General features: G+C 53.2%; 9 protein-coding genes across 9 annotated transcripts; 5 read left to right on the top strand and 4 right to left on the bottom strand.

The window, feature by feature from the left end:
- Positions 1–638: 638 nt before the first annotated feature.
- SHO1 (Transmembrane osmosensor) lies at positions 639–6,342 on the top strand. The gene is made up of 2 exons (XM_062892754.1): positions 639–1,615; positions 1,673–6,342. Exons 1-2 carry the CDS (start codon positions 1,478–1,480, stop codon positions 2,486–2,488), a joined length of 954 nt encoding a protein of 317 aa, XP_062741365.1. The 5' UTR covers positions 639–1,477; the 3' UTR covers positions 2,489–6,342.
- On the bottom strand, positions 4,314–4,880 carry SPC19 (DASH complex subunit spc19; the record flags this gene model as incomplete). The annotated part of the gene is made up of 1 exon (XM_062892755.1): positions 4,314–4,880. One exon carries the CDS (start codon positions 4,878–4,880, stop codon positions 4,314–4,316), a length of 567 nt encoding a protein of 188 aa, XP_062741366.1.
- A 470-nt stretch (positions 6,343–6,812) lies between the features above and the next one.
- Positions 6,813–9,370, top strand: QC762_610770 (uncharacterized protein). The gene is made up of 4 exons (XM_062892756.1): positions 6,813–7,494; positions 7,561–7,914; positions 7,980–8,996; positions 9,061–9,370. Exons 1-4 carry the CDS (start codon positions 7,354–7,356, stop codon positions 9,097–9,099), a joined length of 1,551 nt encoding a protein of 516 aa, XP_062741367.1. The 5' UTR covers positions 6,813–7,353; the 3' UTR covers positions 9,100–9,370.
- A 2,002-nt stretch (positions 9,371–11,372) lies between these two features.
- QC762_610780 (uncharacterized protein) lies at positions 11,373–13,354 on the top strand (the record flags this gene model as incomplete). The annotated part of the gene is made up of 2 exons (XM_062892757.1): positions 11,373–11,825; positions 11,902–13,354. Exons 1-2 carry the CDS (start codon positions 11,536–11,538, stop codon positions 13,352–13,354), a joined length of 1,743 nt encoding a protein of 580 aa, XP_062741368.1. The 5' UTR covers positions 11,373–11,535.
- A 1,317-nt stretch (positions 13,355–14,671) lies between these two features.
- Positions 14,672–15,392, top strand: QC762_610790 (uncharacterized protein; the record flags this gene model as incomplete). The annotated part of the gene is made up of 2 exons (XM_062892758.1): positions 14,672–14,907; positions 14,969–15,392. 2 exons carry the CDS (start codon positions 14,672–14,674, stop codon positions 15,390–15,392), a joined length of 660 nt encoding a protein of 219 aa, XP_062741369.1.
- Position 15,393: 1 nt separating this feature from the next.
- On the bottom strand, positions 15,394–16,696 carry FSH3 (Family of serine hydrolases 3; the record flags this gene model as incomplete). Its single annotated transcript, XM_062892759.1, has 2 exons — positions 15,394–16,238; positions 16,384–16,696. The coding sequence occupies 2 exons, from the start codon at positions 16,694–16,696 to the stop codon at positions 15,514–15,516; spliced, it is 1,038 nt and encodes a 345-aa protein (XP_062741370.1). The 3' UTR covers positions 15,394–15,513.
- Positions 16,697–17,427: 731 nt separating this feature from the next.
- On the bottom strand, positions 17,428–17,850 carry ATP18 (atp18 subunit J of the mitochondrial F1F0 ATP synthase; the record flags this gene model as incomplete). The annotated part of the gene is made up of 4 exons (XM_062892760.1): positions 17,428–17,480; positions 17,568–17,618; positions 17,704–17,733; positions 17,802–17,850. The coding sequence occupies 4 exons, from the start codon at positions 17,848–17,850 to the stop codon at positions 17,428–17,430; spliced, it is 183 nt and encodes a 60-aa protein (XP_062741371.1).
- On the top strand, positions 17,716–20,269 carry QC762_610820 (uncharacterized protein). The gene is made up of 2 exons (XM_062892761.1): positions 17,716–19,626; positions 19,695–20,269. Exons 1-2 carry the CDS (start codon positions 19,005–19,007, stop codon positions 20,177–20,179), a joined length of 1,107 nt encoding a protein of 368 aa, XP_062741372.1. The 5' UTR covers positions 17,716–19,004; the 3' UTR covers positions 20,180–20,269.
- QC762_0102640 (uncharacterized protein) lies at positions 17,871–18,353 on the bottom strand (the record flags this gene model as incomplete). Its single annotated transcript, XM_062884216.1, has 2 exons — positions 17,871–17,999; positions 18,297–18,353. The coding sequence occupies 2 exons, from the start codon at positions 18,351–18,353 to the stop codon at positions 17,871–17,873; spliced, it is 186 nt and encodes a 61-aa protein (XP_062741373.1).
- Positions 20,270–20,530: the final 261 nt, after the last annotated feature.

The raw sequence follows: 20,530 nt of genomic DNA on the forward strand, positions 1-20,530 counted from the left end.
TTCTGCAACTAAACCTCCCCCCTCGGCTCCTTGAGGTGGTCAGAGCGTCTCCTTTAAGATCGATACGGCGTGATGAATTGAATTGTTTTCTAGCGTGCCGGGTCGTGTCCATTGTCTAGCCTTCGACGGGGACGTTGAGGCTAAAATAATTCCAGAAGACGTTTTTTTCCAGCTTTGATGAATCTGAATCAGCGACCACCCGAAGAGGGCATACGCCCACGATGCAGCTGGTCAATAGGGCGCCGCATTATGGCATCCATAGCTCGGGGCAGAGGTCCATCCCGCCGGCCTTTGGCCTTGCGCGGTCGACTGTCAGCGGGGTGAGCTGGGCTGTTGAGGGACGAGAACTGAGTTGTCGACCGTTCAAGTTCAGCTGTTAGACTGCCTTTCAGTCTGTAGGTCGACAGCCCAGAGAGAACAGTTCCCCGCAGATGTCGCCAGTGATTCACAAAAAAGACTGGAAAGGATGGAAGGCCACAAGGCCTGGATAAAATGCTTGGCTCGGCAGGGCACAGCATGGACCACCCATTTTCGCTGCATCCAGGCCCCATCCCGACCAAGCCGGCCAATCCCCGTCAGGCCTGCACCACACTGCATCCACATCCACTCGCTGGGCTCAGCCAGTGAGAGCAGGCCTCCGAAAAGGGCAGTCTGCAGTGCCCCTTCCCGCCATTGCCCTCCAACGCAACCATCATTTACCTACCGTACCCTTCCCCCCTCGTCCCTCTTTTTTCCCGCCCCCTTCTCACCATTTTGACCGACCCCTTCGCTTCTTCACCACCACCCGACGGCCGACCATCGTCACCACCTCACCCTCTGCCCGACCGACTTCCCTCAACAGTCCCTTACGACACACGATCGGAGCACGCCGGCCGGAACTGCGATTGCGACACGACAGGCTACCTACCTGAAGATAGGACAGGACAGGACCACTGGACTGAAGGGGGAAAAAAGCGGAGGATTCTGAGACACCGAAGGGTTTTTTCGTTGTTGTTTATTATTCTTTTTTCTTCTCGGCTCTCGACATTCTGTCATGACAATTGGCGGTCCTGCAATTGCGACCACTATTACCTACCTACTAAGGTGCTACGACCCGACCTCCACTATTCCCGATCCCCGAGCTTTGCTTTAAGTTTCAGCGCGCCGAGACGACGGCCCCCCCGAGCTCGATAGCTACATTACCTGCTACCACCTGAGGAACTAGACGCTTGCATTTACCGAAGTCAAAGGCTTCCCTTGCAGCAATCCCCCTCCCCCTCCCCCGAACTCCCCGACGCCGGGGCTCCCCTTTTTCACGCGACGACGCTTGCGACCTGCGGCTTGTGAATTCCATTCCAACCTAGGCACTGCCCTATCAGGACAGCTGTCTCATGCCCCATCGCAAGCCTTGCGTCAATTGAATCGCCACCGAAGCGCGGTTCGCCCTCCTATCACCCTCGACGTCTTTTAATCGCCAGCCCAAGGCCCGCTCGTCCTTATGCCCAACTACGGCTCACTACACTCGCCATCGCTCAGGAAAATGGAACAGTCCAGAATTCAGTACGGGCGGAAGCGCCTAAGCCTTGGGAATATCATCGGTGACCCATTTGCCTTGGCCACCATCTCCATTGCTTTTGTAGGTACCCGACGCGCTTCCAAGAAACATATCAATTGCTGACTACGTTCGACATAGCTTGCCTGGATCATTTCCTTCTTCGGTTCCTTGTTTGCCCACATCAATCAGCCACCAAATATCTCCGGAGTCAACAACTCCTTTCCCCTGTATACGTGGTGGGCTGTTGTGTTCTACTTCTTCCTCGTCGTCGGCGTTTTCATCGTTGTCGCTTCGGACAGCGTTCAGACCTACCATGTCGCCATTGTCGGATACCTCGGTTGCGGGCTTGTGCTGTCCACATCAGCAGTCCATGGCTTGATCTACTCCAACATTGGCTCTCGTGAGGCGGCTGCCGCCGGCATGATCCTGCTGGCCATGGTCACCATTGTCTGGATCTTCTACTTTGGTTCGGCCCCGTCGGCAGTGCCACGCGCTTACATTGACTCCTTTGCGCTCGCCAAGGAGTCATCCACCAACCGACAGACGATGAACACCGGTTACGGCATTGGCCGCCCCGAGACATCAACCTCAGTCCAGCCCCCACAGATGTACACAGCTCAGCTTAACGGTCTCGAGAACCCATCGCCTGTAGGAGGCATGCAGTCGTCTGGCATGCGCAACTCTGCTGTCCCCCCGCCTTTCCAGTCAACACTTGGTCAAAAGTCCAACGGCTTGCCAGGAAGCTCCGATGGGGACATTGCTCCTCCCACCGAATACCCATACCGTGCCAAGGCCATCTACAGCTACGAGGCCAATCCCGAGGACGCCAATGAGATTTCATTCCAGAAGCACGAAATTCTCGAAGTCAGCGATGTCAGCGGCAGGTGGTGGCAAGCGAGGAAAGAGAATGGCGATACGGGTATTGCGCCAAGTAACTACCTCATTCTGTTATAGACGACTGTCGATGGAATGAGAGGCTCAGGAGAGCTTGCAATTCATCACAGCACACTACACTACAGCACACAGCCCAGCACAGCATGATTGGGAAAACAGTCGGCAATTACCGTGGGTGCGCACGTACAACATTGTGGATGATTATTTTTTCTGTTTTTTTTTGGCTTGGTCGTCGGCAAATGACACGACACACTGGCCTTTTTATATACCCAGCAAGAGTTTCGGTGCGGGCGGCGGTGATTCGACGGTGGTCTGGAGTTTGGCGCAGAAAGGGTGACGCTCGACTGGGAACCGGACAACAAAACCAATGATTCTCTGGGACGGACAGTTGAAACGGGCGCTCAATTGGCGCGCCCGCTGATGCTCGAAGATGCTGAGCTCATGGATAGATCACTCTGGCTGCCAGATTGGAGACAGAAAGCATGTCCTTTGACTACGGATGATGCATTGTCTCTTGGTGTTGATATTCAGCGCCTTGGATCTGTTTGGATTAGGGGGAAAATCAAGACGGGCGGAGCAAAGAGGATAGAGGGAGAAAAGAGACAGCATAGGAAGGGGCTCTTTGGGTGGGGAAACACTTTGTCTCCCTCTCTCTTGGACCAGGTTCTGCGTGCCTGACTGCGTGTGTGTGTCTGTGTGCCAAGTGTGGGATTAGGCATTGCCAGCTCTCTTGTCTTTTTTTTTTTCTAATGATATTTCTGGGCTGGGCGGGACTTGGTATTTGTTCTTGTTAAAACACTTGGTTTTTTTTTTTTTTCTCTTTTTTTTTTTTTTCTTTTCTTCGTACCAAAACAGTACCCCCTTGGACGCTAAGCTTTATCTACCACTCTTGAGTCGGACAACCGAACGGCAAAACAAAAGGATGAAGCCTTTTTTAACACCACCTCACTTGCTTCAAAAGCTGGGAGTCTGTCGCTTTTTGTCCTTAATGATGTGGTTGGGTTTTGTGTTTCTCGGATAATTCTATGTCGCGATGCTTGACTGGTTTCGTTCTGTTTCTGTTTCGACGAGTATTCCATGTACGATATTTCGGCTTGGGTTTGACTGGGTCTCTTGGGGCATTTGGAACGCCGGGTAGTTCAGAGCTTGGTTGTTCTGGAATGGGACGAGGAAGAGCTGGCAAAAAGGAATAGGGGTGGAAGATAGGTGGTTAGAAGTCCAGAAGTATATAGGCACGTTTCAAAACATGTCTGCTTGAGCTTGTTTAAGTGATTCTCGACACCAACTGCTCCGCTGTTGAGCATCATCTTCTTTCTAATCTAAACCGCAACTGAAGACGGAGCTTCATCTCCCTTGGCAATTGATCCACCATCCATGGACTTGCAGCCTCTCTAGCTCTGCTCAATAATGCCATGCTTCTCTTGTCTCTGGCCAGACATCGTCCCCCTCGTTCAATATTTGCCGATAATATTGACTGCTCAGCCAAACCAGTCACGGCAGCTAGCCGCCTGGTGTTTCCGCACCGAACTTAAGTCCAGAGAGTTGTCTCGTGTACGAGCCCCTCCGTATGAAAACCTCCGAGGCATCACGTTTGTGGCTACCATTGTTCGAGGCGTCTTTCCTACCCGCCCTCCATTATGCTGCTCGTGACCAGGCTCTGAAATATCCTTACAACATTACCCCAAGTCGATGGCGTGTCCAGAAAGACCGCGAACTGGCATAGCTCTGGATCTCGCTGGCCAACTCGGTAGCAGCATAGTCGACATACTTATGGAAGCCTGTCAAACGCTCTCTCCGTCTCTCAAGACAGAAGATTCGAGAGTCGGTCCCGTTGGGCAGTCCTTTGCTGCCTTTATTCCTCCCAATCACCAAAAAAAGATGACAATCAATGTCTCTCAAGCCTCTTCCTCAGCTCCCTCTCCTTCTGCTGCACCTCCATTTCCAACCTCTCCACGCTGTACTTGAGCGCTTCCTTCCTCTGCGCCACCACCTTGGCCCTCAGCGCCGCTGACCCATCCAACCTGCCCGATCGTGCTGCCCTCAACTTCTTCTCCCGCTCTCTCTCCTGCTGACGCCTCTGTCTTTCCTGCTGGGCGGAGCTGGCACCCTCGGAAGTGTAGTGCGACAGTCTCCCGGCGTTTAGCTCGGCTCTGGCTTTGAGCGTTTCTATCCTTCTTGCTTGGCGATCAATGTTCTTTTCGGCGCGGTCGAGAAGCAGCGAGATGAAGGGTCCGATCTCATCGCGGAGAGAGGCTTCCGCGGCGGCCAGGGTGGGCTGGGGGATGAGTTCGTAGTGGCGGACGGTCTTGAGGAGGGATGTTAGGCGGGGAAAGTCGGAGATGCCAGCGTCGAGGGTGGAGACGGAGGATTGAAGGTAGGAGAGGGAGGTTCGGAGTGAGGTAACGCACGAAGCGTAGGAGGGTTGTCGTTGCTGGTAGGATTGGTAGGCCATTTTTTGTTTTGTTTACTTGGTGATGGTGTTGGGGAGAGTTGGGTGTTGTTAAGCAAAGCGTGGTGGGGGCAACCTTTTTGGCCATGCACAGACCACCACACGCTTGGCTGGTAGCTTTCCTCCAAGTCCACACCTTGAACCGTTCCAGCTGTTTCAACCGTGACAATGGCGCCTTTGTCAGTCGAGTTTACTAGCGTTCACAGCTCAGATGACAGCGCCACAGACAAGCCAGAGGAAGAATGGTTTAGGCAGCCAGCATGATAAATTCTCTGCATGAGCAACGTCCGTTTGGTGGTTGCTGTTCTCTCCCATCATCACCACCACCCTAGCAGTCCTCTGCTTTGATCAGCATAACACCACTTTCCAAGATGGCACACAAAGACCCGTCACCAGAGAGAGCCGCGCGCGGGCGACGAACAATAAGAAAGCCGTTGCAGAAATAGTCACTGAGATGGGCCGCCGCAAGCGAGCATCCCAAAAGACGCCAGAAACCGTGGAGAAGGCAGAGGAAGCGAAAAAGGCCAACGTTGCCGTTGTCCCAAAGACAACCCAAAAAATTGCTTCCAACACTGGATGTCGTTTCCTCTCTTCATTTCTACCCTTCGGATTCCCCAAAGACTTCCAAGTCGGAGCCGGCCAAGGACAAGGTAGACGCACCAGCCCCGTCGCAATCCTCACGACGGTCGAAGCTCGAGAGCGAAAAGTTAGCTTTGGCTCAGAAGCTATCCAAAGGGGAGATCACGCCGGCGGAATACGAGAGAGCGATGTGTCTGCTCTGGGACCGGCCCAAGCTGTCTGCGGACAGGGAATGGGCCATCTGACGAGAACGAGAACACCGTCGACGACAGCAACCAGCAGAACGGCGGGCGCTGCGTGTTGATGTGATGGTCTCGTCTTCACATGGTTCAATTCTCGGACGTTTTTCATGGGTCCGGGGAGCTGAGCTTGAACTGGAGAAGACGAATGAGTCGGCAACCGGCAACAGCGGTGGGGGGGGGAAAGCTCGGACTTGGATAGCGCTTCTCTATCTACACTAGCTCTCGCTACCCCAGACTTGGCACAAACTTGCGAATGGAGTCAAGCATCCCAGCGACCCAATGCGCTGGGAGGAAGTGCGCTAGCAGGGACCGGCCTCAACCCCGCAGCGTTTGTCAGTTGTTGTTCAGGCCCAGACAGGCATCGAGGACGAACGAGGTGGATTTTTTTTCAATCAGCTGGGAAGAGGCGAGAACGGCATTTCATTTTGGCAAGGTGGGGGGGACAGCTTGGACGGCTTGGACTGCTTGGGATTGTCGGAAATACTCGGTATCATGCCACAAGTTTCTCGACATGTCAGTTCAGAGTTTTTGTCTTTTCTCATACGGAGTAATTCGTCTAAATCAAATAGATGCCTTATCGCTTCAACAAGATGGCTTGGAAAAGTGTAGGTACATCTGATGTGTGAATTCGGAGAAGATTACCCACTCTGCTTTCCTTGGTTGAGCCTAGACTCTTATCTCATGCAGCAGTCCAGTCAACTACTAACACTAGAAGACGTGCCTTCTTGGGGTAGAATATTGCTTTTTTCTTTGGTTGTCTTTTCCACGACATGCCCAACTGAACGCCTGACTTGGCTGTTGTGTGCTTTCTGGTGCCGAGATATTCAACAGATGAAATCAATCTTTGATTATCTACGGGAGGTACCCTCTCAGATCTTCTGTCCAAGTATATTTCCGGCCCCGCATTCTCATCACGTCTAGCCTCCAATACCAATGTGGGTGAACAGGCTGAAATGGAGTTCCAAAAGTCCCGACCACCAATGAAGGTTGATGTCGAAATAATGATACCCCAAGCACATGGCTTAATGACAGGGGTCTAGGTGGATTGGACTTCTTTTGCATACCGCCCCTCACGTCTTCTCCGCATTCGTTTGACTTACAGACTGACAGACGACTCCTCTTCTCCAGATTCTGCTGTCCAGCATCCAAGCTGGGGTACGAGAGCAAGGGTCATGGTTACAATTTAGTCCAGCCAAGTTGGCTCCGGTCCATTGGCCGCTCGTCTTGTGACCCCGACCGCTCTGCCATAACTGCAGTGGTTGGGGTCGGCACTTGGGATTCTGATGTTCACGGTAAGGGTATCAACGCCCATCCGGGGTTGCAGACAGAAATATATTAAATGGGACTCTTACCTTCCGAACCTGCCACCCATCCCGCCAACAACTCTGCTATCATCTGCATCCTTAGCTCTGTTCTTTTTACCTGCTGGCTGGAGTGAGGCAAAGACAGGGGTATCTGTAGAGATACACGGGGTCTTTCTTGGTTCAATCTCTTGTCTCTGCAAACGTGGCATAGATCAGCCTCCTTCCTTTTAGCCATTGCTACCGACTCTTTTATCTGAACGCCTCTCTCCGTCCTCTACTCCTTCAAGTCTTACTTGGCACCCTTCTCGACATCTTCCTTTCTGACCTCGATCCGGTCACGACAACAACAAGATGCCGTCTCCAGGAGAAGAAACGTGGAAGGATCACTGGAAGTGCTTCGTGGCATGTGGTATCATTGTACTCTCGCCATTCCAGTATGGCGTGGACTTTGGTCTCATCGGTGGTCTGCAGGCCATGGTTGGCTTCCTCAAGGTTTGTTTACTCACCATTCAGCTCATCCCCCCCCTTGTGAGACAACTCTGACGAGAGTGGCACCAGATCTACGGTCATCCAGCCCCCGACACCGCCATCGGATGGAACCTCGATACGACAAGACAGCAATTGATATCGAGTCTCATGACCCTTGGCGCCTTCATCTCGTCCGGAACGGCAGGCATCGTGGCCACGTACGTGAGCAGAAGGCAGTGTCTCTGGGCTGCTTGCGCTCTGTGCTGCGTCAGCAATGTGATCATGATGGCTACTGAGGACATTGGCGCGCTCTATGCTGGCCGCTTCCTCATTGGGTTAGCCAATGGATATTTCATGACCTTCAGCCAGCTGTATATCCAGGAATCGAGTCCTGCCAGATACAGGGGTTGGTTCTTGACCGCCTTCCAGTTCTTCACTTCCTTTGTGAGCACCCTTGTTTCTTCTTCACACATCGGTATTGAAATAAAGGCTGACAGAAAGCTGAACAGGGTACTCTGATCGGCACCATCATCGACTGGGCCACCGCTAAGCGCCCCGACAAGTCCGCCTACTTGATTCCCCTCGGCATGATCTACATCATCCCTGTCATCATGACCGTCGCCCTCTTCTTCATCCCCGAGTCCCCCCGCTGGCTCATACTCCGAGGCGACTACGAGCAGGGTGTTAAGGCTCTCCGGTGGTTGCGTCCTGTTGGCGCCGATGTCGATGCCGAAGGTGCCGAAATCAAAGCCGCCATCGACAGGGAGAAGGAGCTCAGCAGCAGCATCAGCGTCATGGACATGTTCAAGAACCCCATCGACAGAAGACGCACTGGTCTCGCCGTTGGTGCTGTCCTCTTGCAAGCCGCCTCCGGTTCCATGTTCGTCATCGCCTACAAGGCCTACTTCCTCGCCATGTCCAAGGTCTCGGACCCGTTTGCTATGAGCAACGTCCTCTCCGCCATGGGTATCCTCGCCATATTCTTGAACAGCTTGGTAGTCGTCCGCTGGGGCAGACGCCGCGTCATCCTCACCACCGGTCTGGCCATCTGCGGTATTCTTCAGCTGATCATCGCTGTTGTCTACCATATCCTGGGCGCAACCAATACCACCGGAATCGTTCTGGTAGCCCTAACCTGCGTCTACATGATGACCTACAACGGCATGATCTCCACCTACGCCTGGCTCGCAGGCGGAGAGATCCCCTCTCAGCGTCTCAGAAGCTACACTTTCGGTCTCGCCGCCGCCGTTGGTTTCTTCGGCGCCTGGCTCACAACTTTTACAGCGCCATATTTCATCAATCCTGCCTCTCTCGCGTGGGGTCCCAAGTATGGCTTCATCTGGTTCCCCAGCTGCATTATCGGTGTGCTCTGGGTTCTGTTCTTCTTGCCCGAGACCAAGGGCCGCACCCTCGAGGAGATTGACGAGATGTTTGAGGCCAAGTTGCCTGCGCGCAAGTTCAGACACCACATCTGTGTTGGCCATGTGAATACTGCCGAGAAAATTGATGATCGCGCTTCGGAAAAGGTGAGCCCCCCCCAACCCCTGAGCTTTGGATTAGGGTTAGGGTTATGATACTAACTTTTTGCAGACACCCACCGAGGTTCAACATGCCGAAGTGAAGGCTTAAATTGTTTCCTTGTTTTGCCGTCTATAGAATTGAGGATCAATTGTCTTAGATACAGACAAGGCGTTTGGGAGGGTTGAATACGATGAGTAATCCGGAGGAAAGTTGTGCCTAGATAAACATAGAGATGCAACTGGAAGCCAAGTCTCTATCACATATTTTCATCTGCCGTGGTTTCTGCATTGGTATTGGTTCCATAAGGGGGGATTTTGCATGACAGATACCGGGCCAGCTTTATGACAGAGGATCGGACCAACGCAATATCAAATGCAACATTCTGTCCATGCTTATTGTCTGTGTTGAATCTCCACAGATCAGTATCACCTAGGTGTATGAAATCATAGCCTATACCCCCAAATGCAAATCAATAGGCCTTTAAAGACATTTCAAAGGCCTAGTGGCTATCTTTAAAGGCCTATTTAATATGTTAAAAGACTTATTAATGATGTTTAAACGCCTATGAACTATCTTTAAACACTTATTACCTATCTTTAAAGGCCTATTAACTATGTTTAAAGGGCTTACACCCTTTCAATTGAATTTTTGTAATTGAAGCCCTCGCGGAAAGCCTGGCAGTTGAAGCCCTTGCAGAAGCCTGGCAGTTGAAGGTCTGGCAGTTGAAGGTCTGGCAGTTGAAGGTCTGGCAGTTGAAGGTCTGGCAGTTGAAGGTCTGGCAGTTGAAGGTCTGGCAGTTGAAGGTCTGGCAGTTGAAGGTCTGGCAGTTGAAGGTCTGGCAGTTGAAGGTCTGGCAGTTGAAGGTCTGGCAATTAAAACCTTGGATAAGGTGGTGTGAGGTTGAAGGCTTGCATCGGCGCGTGGCCATCGGGCATCAACACAACGGCACTATTAACCACAACACTTTCACAAATATATACTGTAATATGTAAGACAAAAAATGCATTGCAATGTTGGTGATAATGGAAATAAGTGGATGTCATGGAAAATAGTTGGTGAGAATATTATAGTATGGGAGTAATCCCTCCCTAGAAAAAGGATAATGCGCCCTTAGAATTCGTTATGTATTATATTTAAATGCCTATTAACTATGTTCAAAGGCCTATGAACTATCTTCAAACGCCCACGGACTGTCTTTAATAAACACTATAGGGTAAGATGGATGCCGACTTATCCCGCCATCTAACATTGTAACACCTTGCGAAGTACACTGTAGCAAGTATCCTGTAGATGATATCGAGAGTAACAGATTTGCAGTTTCTTTGATGGTATATCAGCGGTTTGACAAAATCATCAAGGTACATGACCCCCAGTGTTGGATGCACCCGCGACGGGACGATATCGCAGTGCTGCTGTAAAATCTTCGGTCAAACTGAAGTGAGTCTCATTCAGCCATAATAACAGCATCCTGACCGCTGAGACTCAGTCATCCATCACCGGCCCGAATGCTCTATCTCGATTAGACGTCGGTTTCTGGTGTCATTGTCACCGCACTACCGGCTTGGCAGTCCTCCGAGCCTGAACACGCAGTCTGGGACACCAGTCGACCATCGCCAATGAACTACCAAACAGTCAGATCTCCAATACGATACTCCATAGCTGTGTTGGGGGCTGGTTGCACTGGCTGATGCTGTGCGTCGTTCATATTTCCCAAGCCGGACCGATCTATCCTCGCCTTCCTTTCTTTCTGCTCTCGCATACTGTCATCAGTCGTTGGGAGTAGGTGAGCTTGCCGGTTTGGCCCCCGGCTGGTGACACGGCTCTCTTGAAATACTCATCACATCTTTGCCTGCCGGCCATCTTCTGTAGTCTTCCGCGATCAAGATAGCAACTTGGCGTCACCAAGACGTGAAGGCTGTCCGGGTATCGGCTAGTGGGCCAGGTATGAGGGGAATCAAGTCTTGGAAAGGCAAGTACAAACGATACACACACAGAGACTGCAGTTACCCCTGTGAAACGCCATCCATCGAGACCAGACAGTGGTCTATGGTCGTCATCAGTGCGGGTGCAACCTGTGACCCAAAGGAGTACGGATGATGATGATGATGAAGAAGAAGCAGAAGAGGGGAGCCGGGAAGGTGTGGGGAGGTCTGCCTGGAGAAGCTCCGGTCTGCTCCCCACCAGAGCCCTTTTAACTCGTGATTGTGCCACTGCAAACCGCTGTGTCAACAAACATAAAACCTTAACTTGCAGCTTACCACGCTTGGGGATGGGCCCTGGCTCTAATACGAGCATCCGCAATCCAGAGCCAATTCCGATCTGGTGGGAACAGCCACAACGGCTCAACCGATGTCATTCATACAGTTCCAACCCCCTTTTCCCTTTCCTCCCTCGTCCTACCAGCACAGCTATTCATACAGACACTCCCGTGACTGGCGGAGAGCGGGCATCGTGCGCTCGTCTCCCTTCCGGAATCATGGCAGGCACGGCTCTGCCTTCTTGCCTCCATGTCTAGGAGGGCGTTTTCACGCCGCTGCGGCCTCCATGGTTGCTAACGTCGGGACCCCTCGACCAAGCTCAATATATCCATCAACAATTCCAAGCTCCACGGCCATCCCATACCAAGAACCGTTCGCGGCTGCACCGCCGGAGAATTACATGATGCAAGGGAATCCAACAAATACAGGTGCTCCGCCGGAGAAACCGTTGGTCCCGAGCAGCACTGCAGATTGGGAAGCCAAAAAGGATGTCATCAGGCAGCTGTACATGGACGAAAATCGCATTTTGAACGAGGTCATCGATATTATGCACCGCGTTCACAGGTTCAAGGCAACGTAAGCTGGCTCTCTCTCTCCTCGGACCGAAGATAGGAGGCAGGCCGAGTTAACGTGTGAGACAATGACAATGCAGAGCGAGAATGTACAAAGGCCAGTTCCACAAGTGGGAGTGGTCAAAGTACAACACCAGAAAGGGACGAAGCCAGAACGCCTTGATGCCCGCTCAGTCCAGGGCAACGAAGAAGCGAGCACACGACGCCGACAACACCGTCAGTAGTGAGACGGCAGCAGCTCACCTTGACTTTGATCTTCCAACTGTCCATTCAACTGGGAGCCAAGCTGTGATGGCAAGAGTTGGAAATGCGATGAACACGCCGCTCTTGCATCAAAACTCCGACTTTCGCAATGTTGAATTCTCTCTCGATGCGTACAAGGCGCTGATCAATATTTGGTCCCCCGGTGACAAGCCATGGAAGTCTTCGATTCCGTCACCTCCCACCGCGCCTGCCGGAACCATACTTCAACAAGTTCAGCAAGCGCTAGCTTTGTTTGACCGGGGGCAGAATGCAGGAGGAATCCGAATCCTGGACTCGGTCAATGAAAGAATAGCCTCTGCTCTCACAATCACCGCATCCTCTTCTTCTTCGGCAGCCTGTGGTGAAAACAAGACCGGCACCGAGATCACCACCACCACCACTGCCACCACCGCCACCACTGCAAGCATCCCCATCGAAATCATATGGGACTGTTTTCTTGCCGTCCCCCAGCTGATCCTCACCGCCAACCGGCCCGAGCTACTAAGTCTCTTCATGGACTACCTCGCCCGCTACGCCAACATCACCCTGTCGTCGGGGCACCCCCTTACCAAAATCTCATGCCATCTCGCCGCCTTGACCCGTGCGTTTTCCATCCACCGCCAGCAAAAGAACAATCACCCCCAAACCAGCCAAGAAGAAGCCCTCAACATGCTCAAAATGTATGTCTCCGAGTCCTGGACCCTCTGGCTCGACCTCATCACCGAGACACGCGGGCCGAAAGACCATGTCACCATCCACCTCCGCCGCGGGTACGCAGTGCTCATGGAGGAAGACGGCGATTCCCCGGGACGAGGAAGCTCAAGGTTACTTACCGATTTTACGTCCAGTCTGGACGAGTCGATCCAGATCCGCGGGGAGGAGGCCACCACTGCACGGGTGCTAGAGTTGGAGGAGTTACTGGCCAAGATGTACATGCCACTTTTTACGCCAAAGAAGCTGGCCCACGCGGAGAAGATGCTCAAGGATGTGATCACAAAGGTGGTGACGAGGCTGGGGAAAGGGGGGACGAGGGCGGACACAGAAATGGGGTACAATGACCGGTTTTTACTCTTCATTGTCAAGCACTTCTTGGCAAGGATAGCGGATCATGAAGGGAATTTGGAAGCTGGGCGGAAGTGGAGGAGGGAAAGCTTGGAGACGGAGAAGAACGATTTGTTTTGGAGGCAGACGTCCCAGATGGTGGAGGAGGGCTTGAGGGCGGATGGAAGGGAGGAGGAGGCGGAAGAGATTAAGCGGGAGATGGAGGAAGTGATGCCCAAAGAGGAGTAGGAGGAGTAGGAGGAGGAGGAGGAGGAGGGACCCGAAAACAGCATGACAACTTGGATTGTTTTGTTCCAGTTTGGTGTGTTTACCTGCCATGGAGGCAGTACGAAGGGGTGCTGTGGCTGCGGAGAGGGTTGAAAGCCTTCAACGAGTGGCAAAACGAGATACCTATGATTTGGCTTTGGATTTCCCCTTCTTTGTATCCATACCTTACCTGATAGCTTTGGACGTAGCGAAATTTGAGACACGGGACCACACACCTATCTGATACACGGCAGTGACAAGCACCGACTCCGACTCCTTCACCATCGCTCCCACATTCTCTGTTCCTCAAAACCGGGGAGTTGCTTATCCTCGTGCAGTTTGACAGAGGGGGGCCTGCACGGGTGTAACCTGCTCGCCTAGGAAGACTGCTTTACCAGTTAGCTGACACTGAAAGCTTGGCCCGAAAAAGCTGTGCTACGGCCGATACCCGAGTTCGGCTGATCAGAGGAGAAGGCTGCAGAGTGAAAGGGGGTTATCTATCGGAGGATACAGCAATAAGCTTGTATGCAAGCTGCCTCGCAGATGACGGGGGATGCTGTGCAAGTGCGATGGTGGTGTCTGGTTCGCCATGTCCTCGAGAAATACTACGTTACCAGTGATGAGAATTAAGCCGACCTTCGCCCAGAAATATCTGAGCACAATTTCAACTGATGCACCAACTTTCTCAGTGGGGAGGATGGTATGGCACATGTCATGCAAACCTGAAAGAGCCTGGTGCTCGACGGTAGGGGGCAGCCCCTGACAGTTGCCCGGCCAACTTGGGCCAACTAACCCCTGAGTTTGCTACCCTAAGGGGTTCTGGCCCCATCCCATCGCCTCTCCTGAGCGTGAAATGAGAAGTATCTCCAGGCAACCAGAAAGGCAGTAATTGTCGAGAGTAGCACGAGACTGAGTTTTCAATATTTCTATTTTGGCATGCCCGCTCACCTTGCTCATCGCTCCGCTCGGGACCGTGGTATCACGGTGACATCAACCTTGCCACCCGCGACGGAAAGCCTATCCGGCACAACCAATCCACGACAGGGAGTCCCGCTCCTAGAGAGCGAGCATTGAAGCTGGGGTAAGAAGATGTCAGCTCGGCGACCGGGATGGAGCTGTCATGGCCAAGAGCTGACCGAGTGACAACACAATGACGTCCACGACTGAGCTGTCACCAAACACAATGCCTCCCTATAACTGCGTTACCCCTTTTTCTTGCCATGTAACAAAAACAACTCACCGGACACTTTTTCCCTCGGTCAAAAGAGGAAAAGCATCCAGCCAGCAGTCATAGCCGAAATGTCCGAGCCCGACTTGTCCAAGATCGCCCGCGATGCCGAGCGGGACCTGAACACGTATCAGTCCAAGACCGGCTCCTCCAGGCGAGGACTGGATGACTCTGGTGTCACTGACACGTCGGCTAACAAGATGTTTTCCGGCTCGACTGTCAAGACGGGGGACGACTTTGTCACCAGCAAGAGCTACAACCGTCGCATTCCGGGTGATGAAGGAGGTGATGTGGACGACAAGGGACAGTAAGCCATTGCTGCCCGAGAGGAGTACAAAATGAAAAGCAGGGGCTTACCAGATTCGCAGCTGGGTGCATGGCCGGGCGTATGAGGGTGAAGGTGGTCCAGAAGACAAGACAGCTCACATCTATCAGCACAATCCGGGCGGGATTGACGAGGCAACAGTGAGGAAGTGGGGCAAGGATCCGGTCGAGCTGGAAAGGGCTACACTCCGGAAGGACAGGCCTGATTTGCTCCCTTCCGAGGAAGCACTCGGCGGGAGAGCTAACGAGCCGGCTCACCAGGGCGACGTTTCCGAACAAGGTAGACTGGCGTCCAAGGCCAATTTGGGACGGGATGAGGAGGACAAGAGAGAGCTGCCGAGCCAAGGGTCAGGTGGTTCCCGCTACAAGGCGGCCTACTATGAGACACCCGAGAGTGTGCCCGATCAAGGAGCTGATATGGGTGTGATTCCGCCCAAGTCCTCAACGGGAAGATCACGCAACATCTAGTCGGTCAATTGATACTGTCGAGTAGTGTAATATGTTGAATGTTCTGTTCTGTCTATCATCTATTAGTGTATCCCGCGTAGTGCATAAAGGTGCAGATGTGATGTTGGAATGACCGACAATCTCACAGCTTCTCCTCGTCCTCACGAGGGGCCTCCGTTAGAGACTGTAGCACAAATCCAGCCAGCGGCACCACCCACTCTTTGCTCACGGGCACATAATGCCCGCCCGGATGGACCACCTTGACTGCCCCCTCCGACCTTTCCACCAGCCCCTGACTCCTGCTCTCATCCACCACTGTATCCAGACCACCAAAATAGTGCAAGCTCGGCGTCTTCACCTTTGGCTGATAAAGCCACGCGCTCAGGTCCTGGTCCACAGCCCAGAACCCAGAGTACGACACCCAAAACTTGAGCGGCTGTCCGCCGTTTGCGGCCCGTATACTTTCCACCCACTCCTTGTGCTCCACAGCCGGCTGCCTGAACCGTTCCAACGCGGCAGCAAGAATGGAAGCTACACAACCCCCCTGACTGAACCCAATCACACCTTCGATACCGCCGCCGGTCTCTTCGATAGCGGAGGCGAGCTGTAACATTCCCTGCTGGACAAGACGATACGACCCAGTAGCTTCGTCTTTGCGGAACCAAGCCCAAGAGTCTATCTCCTCGTCCTCTCTGCCTTCGTTGTCGGATGACGGCTGATACCCCGGGATGTCGCGGGGGTACAGCCGGTTGGGGGCAGTGGGGTAGATGAGAGAAGGGATGAGATTTCGGGGAGCCAGAGCCTTGACGAGGAGCTTTTCCACCGCGCGGGTTTTGGCGCGAAAGAGGGGACCAGATTGAGTGTAGCCTTTTTTTGCCAGTGTTAGTGAGCTGAGGTCAAACATGAGAGTAAGTAGTACGAGTGAGAGATGCGGTGAGGGGTAACCGATACAACAAGTCGAGAGTAAAAGCGCTCATACATGAGTCCCTAGGTCCGCAAAAAAAAGGCTTACCATGAAGCATCAATATTTTGACTTCCTTCTTTGGTGGCTTGTTGTTGACGGCCTTGCCCCTGGGAACTGGCGTGGAAGCCCCGGAGATGGGAGTCTGCGTGCCGCTTTGTGTCTCGGCCATGGTGGTGCTGCAAAAGAGACTTCTCTGACTAGTGCTGAAGAAACGCACAACTTGAAAGGAATGGATCCGAGATTGCGACCTGCTGGCGACAAATCTCCAGGTGTGAAATGACAGCATGTGAATAAAAGCTGTCAACTGCGGCGGCGGCGTCCATCCAGTCTTCTCGGAGGGCCAGCGGGATTGGCTCGGCATGACACATGCGGCCAGCGTTGGGGTTCGAACTTGGGCTTAAAAATCACGATAAGATAGGGCCCACTGGAGGCGAATCACCCAGGGGCATGGCTTGAACAGACATGATTTTTGATAAGATCAAGGGATGCCATATGGGCTTATTTATTTTCTTGTGGGTATCGTTCATCTACGAGCAGCAACAGAGACATGTAACCTCTACTGATTCCCAACGTATCCTAAAGCAGCAAAACGTGCTCTCAACGCGGGCGCCCAGCAACGGGTAGAAATTCAATCTATGCCAGAGCGAAAACATCCATACCAACGGGAGAATGGTGATGAATGTCGATAACCCACTGCGAACAGTGAGTAGCTGGCAAATGCTGTTGACCTGAGTCTTGAGCAACCCCCGATCCCTCCTGATAACCTGAAGAACTGGTTTCACACTCCTGATATCGACACCAGACTCTGAATTGAGCAGTCATACAGGTTGGTTCTCGGCAAAGCGACTGGAAAGCTGTAGATGCCATCCGTTTCACCCTTCCTCTCTGCAACCTCCCGCGCAAACAAGGGGAACACATCGAAACCGCCGACACAGCTCAATTGATGCTGGCTGCCTGCTATGATACATATACACTGGCGCAAATGACCTCGGGGCTCGCGTTCAGGGGGGATAAGAATCGTGGGTCAAGGAAATTGCTGCATCGCTCTCGTCTCTTGTATTCCAACAACCGTCGTCAACAGCGTCGTCTACTTTAATGGGAAGCCTTGGCGTTGGGGTTGCGGGGGTCGTTCTTGAACTCGTCGCCTGTGGGGGAGTATTGTTAGTATTTGGGAACTCGGTGGATCGTGGGCGCAGGGAGTCGGCGAGGACAAGAGGGGCGGAGGGGCATACTGTTCATCATGGCAGTCTGGGCCGAGTTGACGCCATAGGCAATGACCACGGCTGGTAGGAGTCGAGGTTAGTTACTGAAGAGAGCAGCCCGGGGGAGGTGTGGTCGAGTTATAGTCGGGTTAGGTTAGTGACATACCGGCAGCGAAGAAGGGAGCCATGGGACGCACTGTGGTCATTCAATCGTCAGTCAGCGCACACGAGGATGGGGGGGATTCAATTGGGACAGCAACATACACACGGGCGTCGGGAACTTCTTGAAGGGGGCAACTCCGAGCCAAGACATGGTGACGGTTATCTTCTGGTTTAGAAGATGGACTGGGTTCGGGTGACGTTGATGGAGGTTGTCGGGGTTGTCGAAAACGAGCGTTTTTCACAGTTGCTTCCGGCTCCCGAAAGCTGCCAACCAGCGTTGCCGAGAGGCGGAAGAGATGCCTGAATTGTAAGGCTTTCAGCGGTTCAGTCCAAGCTGAGGTGACCCAAACTTCACTTTGAATCCTTGGCATGGACGGAATCCGTGGAAATGATTCTCCGGCTTCTCCACTCCAAAGTGAAGCTAGGCGAGTCCAGGCGCGTGACATCATAACCCCCGCACCTCACCAACCCCAGACAAGCAAACGGGCATCAAGGCCCGGGCTTGCGCCGGACCCTGGACATACTAGCAAAGTGGACAGCCAGCTGGGGTGCTGGGCTGATATTTGCTGCATGAAGATGGACTTCAGGCTCACTCACCTCAGGCAGGGGACCAGCTGACGTTGCTTTCCGGACTGGCTGTTGACTTGTACTCATCTGTTCCCTGTTCCCTGCTCCCAACTCCCAGCTCCCAGCTCTCCAAACTCCCCCCTCCCTCCAGTTCACCTGAAAAGGAAAACACCTTACCTTAAAGCTCTCCTCGAACCCCTCCTCACCAACCAAATTATCACCAACTTTACCTACCTACTTTACGCTCTCAAGTGCGGGGGAAATAGCTGTGCGCACCGTAGCACCCGGCCGCCTCTCTGTCCAATTATCCTCCGTCTTCCCCCTCCTTTACTACCATCCTCTTTGATTTGCCCTCCCCTTCCCCTTCTCCTCGCTCTCAGATTGTGCCGTGCCTGCCACTGCCACTTCCAGGTTGCTTCCTCTGCTGTGCTCTGTCTGCACCCACTTCACAAGCTTACCCGGCAGACCGTTGCCCGTCCGCCTTCTGCTGTTACATCTGCTTCGTTGCTGCTCTTGCGTTTCGAACTCTCCGAGACGTCCCATTCGGCACCACATATCGAACCATTCCAACCACCGCACCGGCGCTCGATTTTCTTTGTTTGCTATTTCTAGCGTGCAATTGAAACTTGTCAAGGCTGTCCGTTCCGGCGAGCGACACTTTTATCTGGCTCGCTGCTTCGAGAGACAGTTTTCTTCAGTCTGGCCGATCGACAAGCAAAGTAAACAACCACCGAAATCATGCTATCTAGACAACTTGCTCGTCGCGCCGCGGCTGGCGCTGTCGTCCGGCCGGCAACTACCAGAGCCTTTACCACCTCACTCGCCCTCTCGTCAAAACGCACCCCCTCCCTCGGGGACATCGAGCCAGAGCAGCAGGAAGTATTCAACAAGAAGCAGAAGGAGTTCCGGTTAAAGCTTGCGGAGGCGCAGAAGCAGCGGGAAGCCAGTGCGTTTGCCTCGTCTTCTTCTTCTTCTTCTTCTTCAACATCGACCTCCTCTTCCCCCTCCACCTCGGCCTTGGGCCTTGGAAAGCTAAGCACAGGGTCGAGCACCGCTACAGGAACCAGTGCCAACGCGGCCGAACACGAGCCCCCTCGCAAGGCGGGCCCCCTGACGAACCTGATTTACGGGACAAAGGAGGGCCGCGAGATGGACGCCCAGATCGAGGCCAGCTTCAGCCAGGTGCTGGCGCGCGGCAAGTATGTGCACTCGATTGTCTTCCACGAGGTCAAGCCCAAGGACGTGGACGAGTATGTCGAGCTGGTGGGCAAGTGGTATCCCCGCATGGCCAGCATGCCGGAGAATAAGGTTCATCTGGTGGGCAGTTGGAGAACGGAGGTTGGCGACTGCGAGACATTTGGTATGTTTTCTTTTTGATACCTGTGTAGCTCCCGTCGTTTGGGTGACTAATCTGCTTTGTCTCAACAGTACACATCTGGGAATATCAGCGCTATCAAGGCTATCATGCCTCCTTGAACGCCATCTCCCGCCACCCGGAATATCCAGCCTTTGAAAAGAAGCTCCGCGGCTTGATTCGCAGCAAAAAGTCCTCTCTCATGCAAGAGTTCTCTTTCTGGCCAACGACCCCTCCCCGACAGCTCGGCGGTATCTTTGAGCTACGCTCCTACACGCTCCACCCCGGTAACCTTCTCGAGTGGGAGACGCACTGGAGGCGCGGACTCAAGGCCAGGCGCGAGGTGATGGAAGGTGTGGGAGCCTGGTTTGTGCAGATTGGCGATCTCAACACGGTGCACCACCTCTGGCAGTTTGCTGATCTCGAGGAGCGCAAGATCCGCCGCGAGAAGAGCTGGAGCCAGGAGGGCTGGGCCGAAACAGTGCACAAGACGGTACCCCTGATCCAGGAAATGAAGAGCAGGATTTTGGTGCCCATGCCTTGGTCTCCAGTGGCCTAAACATCCATCCAGACATGTTTTTTTGTTTGACCGCACCTGTAGCTAGCCAGGCATGCTGAACTTGCTAATCATAAATCAATTCGAACCAAACCATGAACCTACCCAATACTCCCCATGCTTTGCGCCATGTGTAATTTAAGTGTGAGAATGTCTGAAACAGCACATGAACCCTTTCGAGTAGTACGTCCGGTCCAACTCCAGCCAATGCGAACAACAACCACCCCTTGTCATCTGATTAACGTTCCCTATTCCTGCACTGCCATCAAGTGTCTCGTCAGCTTCCTCCCCTGTCCCATCTAGTCCCAGTGGTATGGCCGTGTACTAGTGGCCACCCCCCGTGACGCTCGACCC

This window comes from Podospora pseudocomata, chromosome 6 (assembly GCF_035222375.1).
Source record: "Podospora pseudocomata strain CBS 415.72m chromosome 6, whole genome shotgun sequence".
NCBI classification, from domain to species: Eukaryota; Fungi; Ascomycota; class Sordariomycetes; order Sordariales; family Podosporaceae; genus Podospora; species Podospora pseudocomata.

What these genes read in the sequence shown, in the direction of transcription:
- SHO1 (XM_062892754.1), top strand. Translation starts at nt 1,478, where the DNA reads ATGCCCAACTACGGCTCACTACACTCGCCATCGCTCAGGAAAATGGAA. An exon ending in CCACCATCTCCATTGCTTTT is followed by an intron (nt 1,616 to 1,672) that starts GTAGGTACCCGA and finishes CGTTCGACATAG; the next exon opens with CTTGCCTGGATCATTTCCTT.
- QC762_610770 (XM_062892756.1), top strand. Translation starts at nt 7,354, where the DNA reads ATGCCGTCTCCAGGAGAAGAAACGTGGAAGGATCACTGGAAGTGCTTC. An exon ending in TCCAGTTCTTCACTTCCTTT is followed by an intron (nt 7,915 to 7,979) that starts GTGAGCACCCTT and finishes AAAGCTGAACAG; the next exon opens with GGTACTCTGATCGGCACCAT. An exon ending in ATGATCGCGCTTCGGAAAAG is followed by an intron (nt 8,997 to 9,060) that starts GTGAGCCCCCCC and finishes AACTTTTTGCAG; the next exon opens with ACACCCACCGAGGTTCAACA.
- QC762_610820 (XM_062892761.1), top strand. Translation starts at nt 19,005, where the DNA reads ATGCTATCTAGACAACTTGCTCGTCGCGCCGCGGCTGGCGCTGTCGTC. An exon ending in TGGCGACTGCGAGACATTTG is followed by an intron (nt 19,627 to 19,694) that starts GTATGTTTTCTT and finishes TTGTCTCAACAG; the next exon opens with TACACATCTGGGAATATCAG.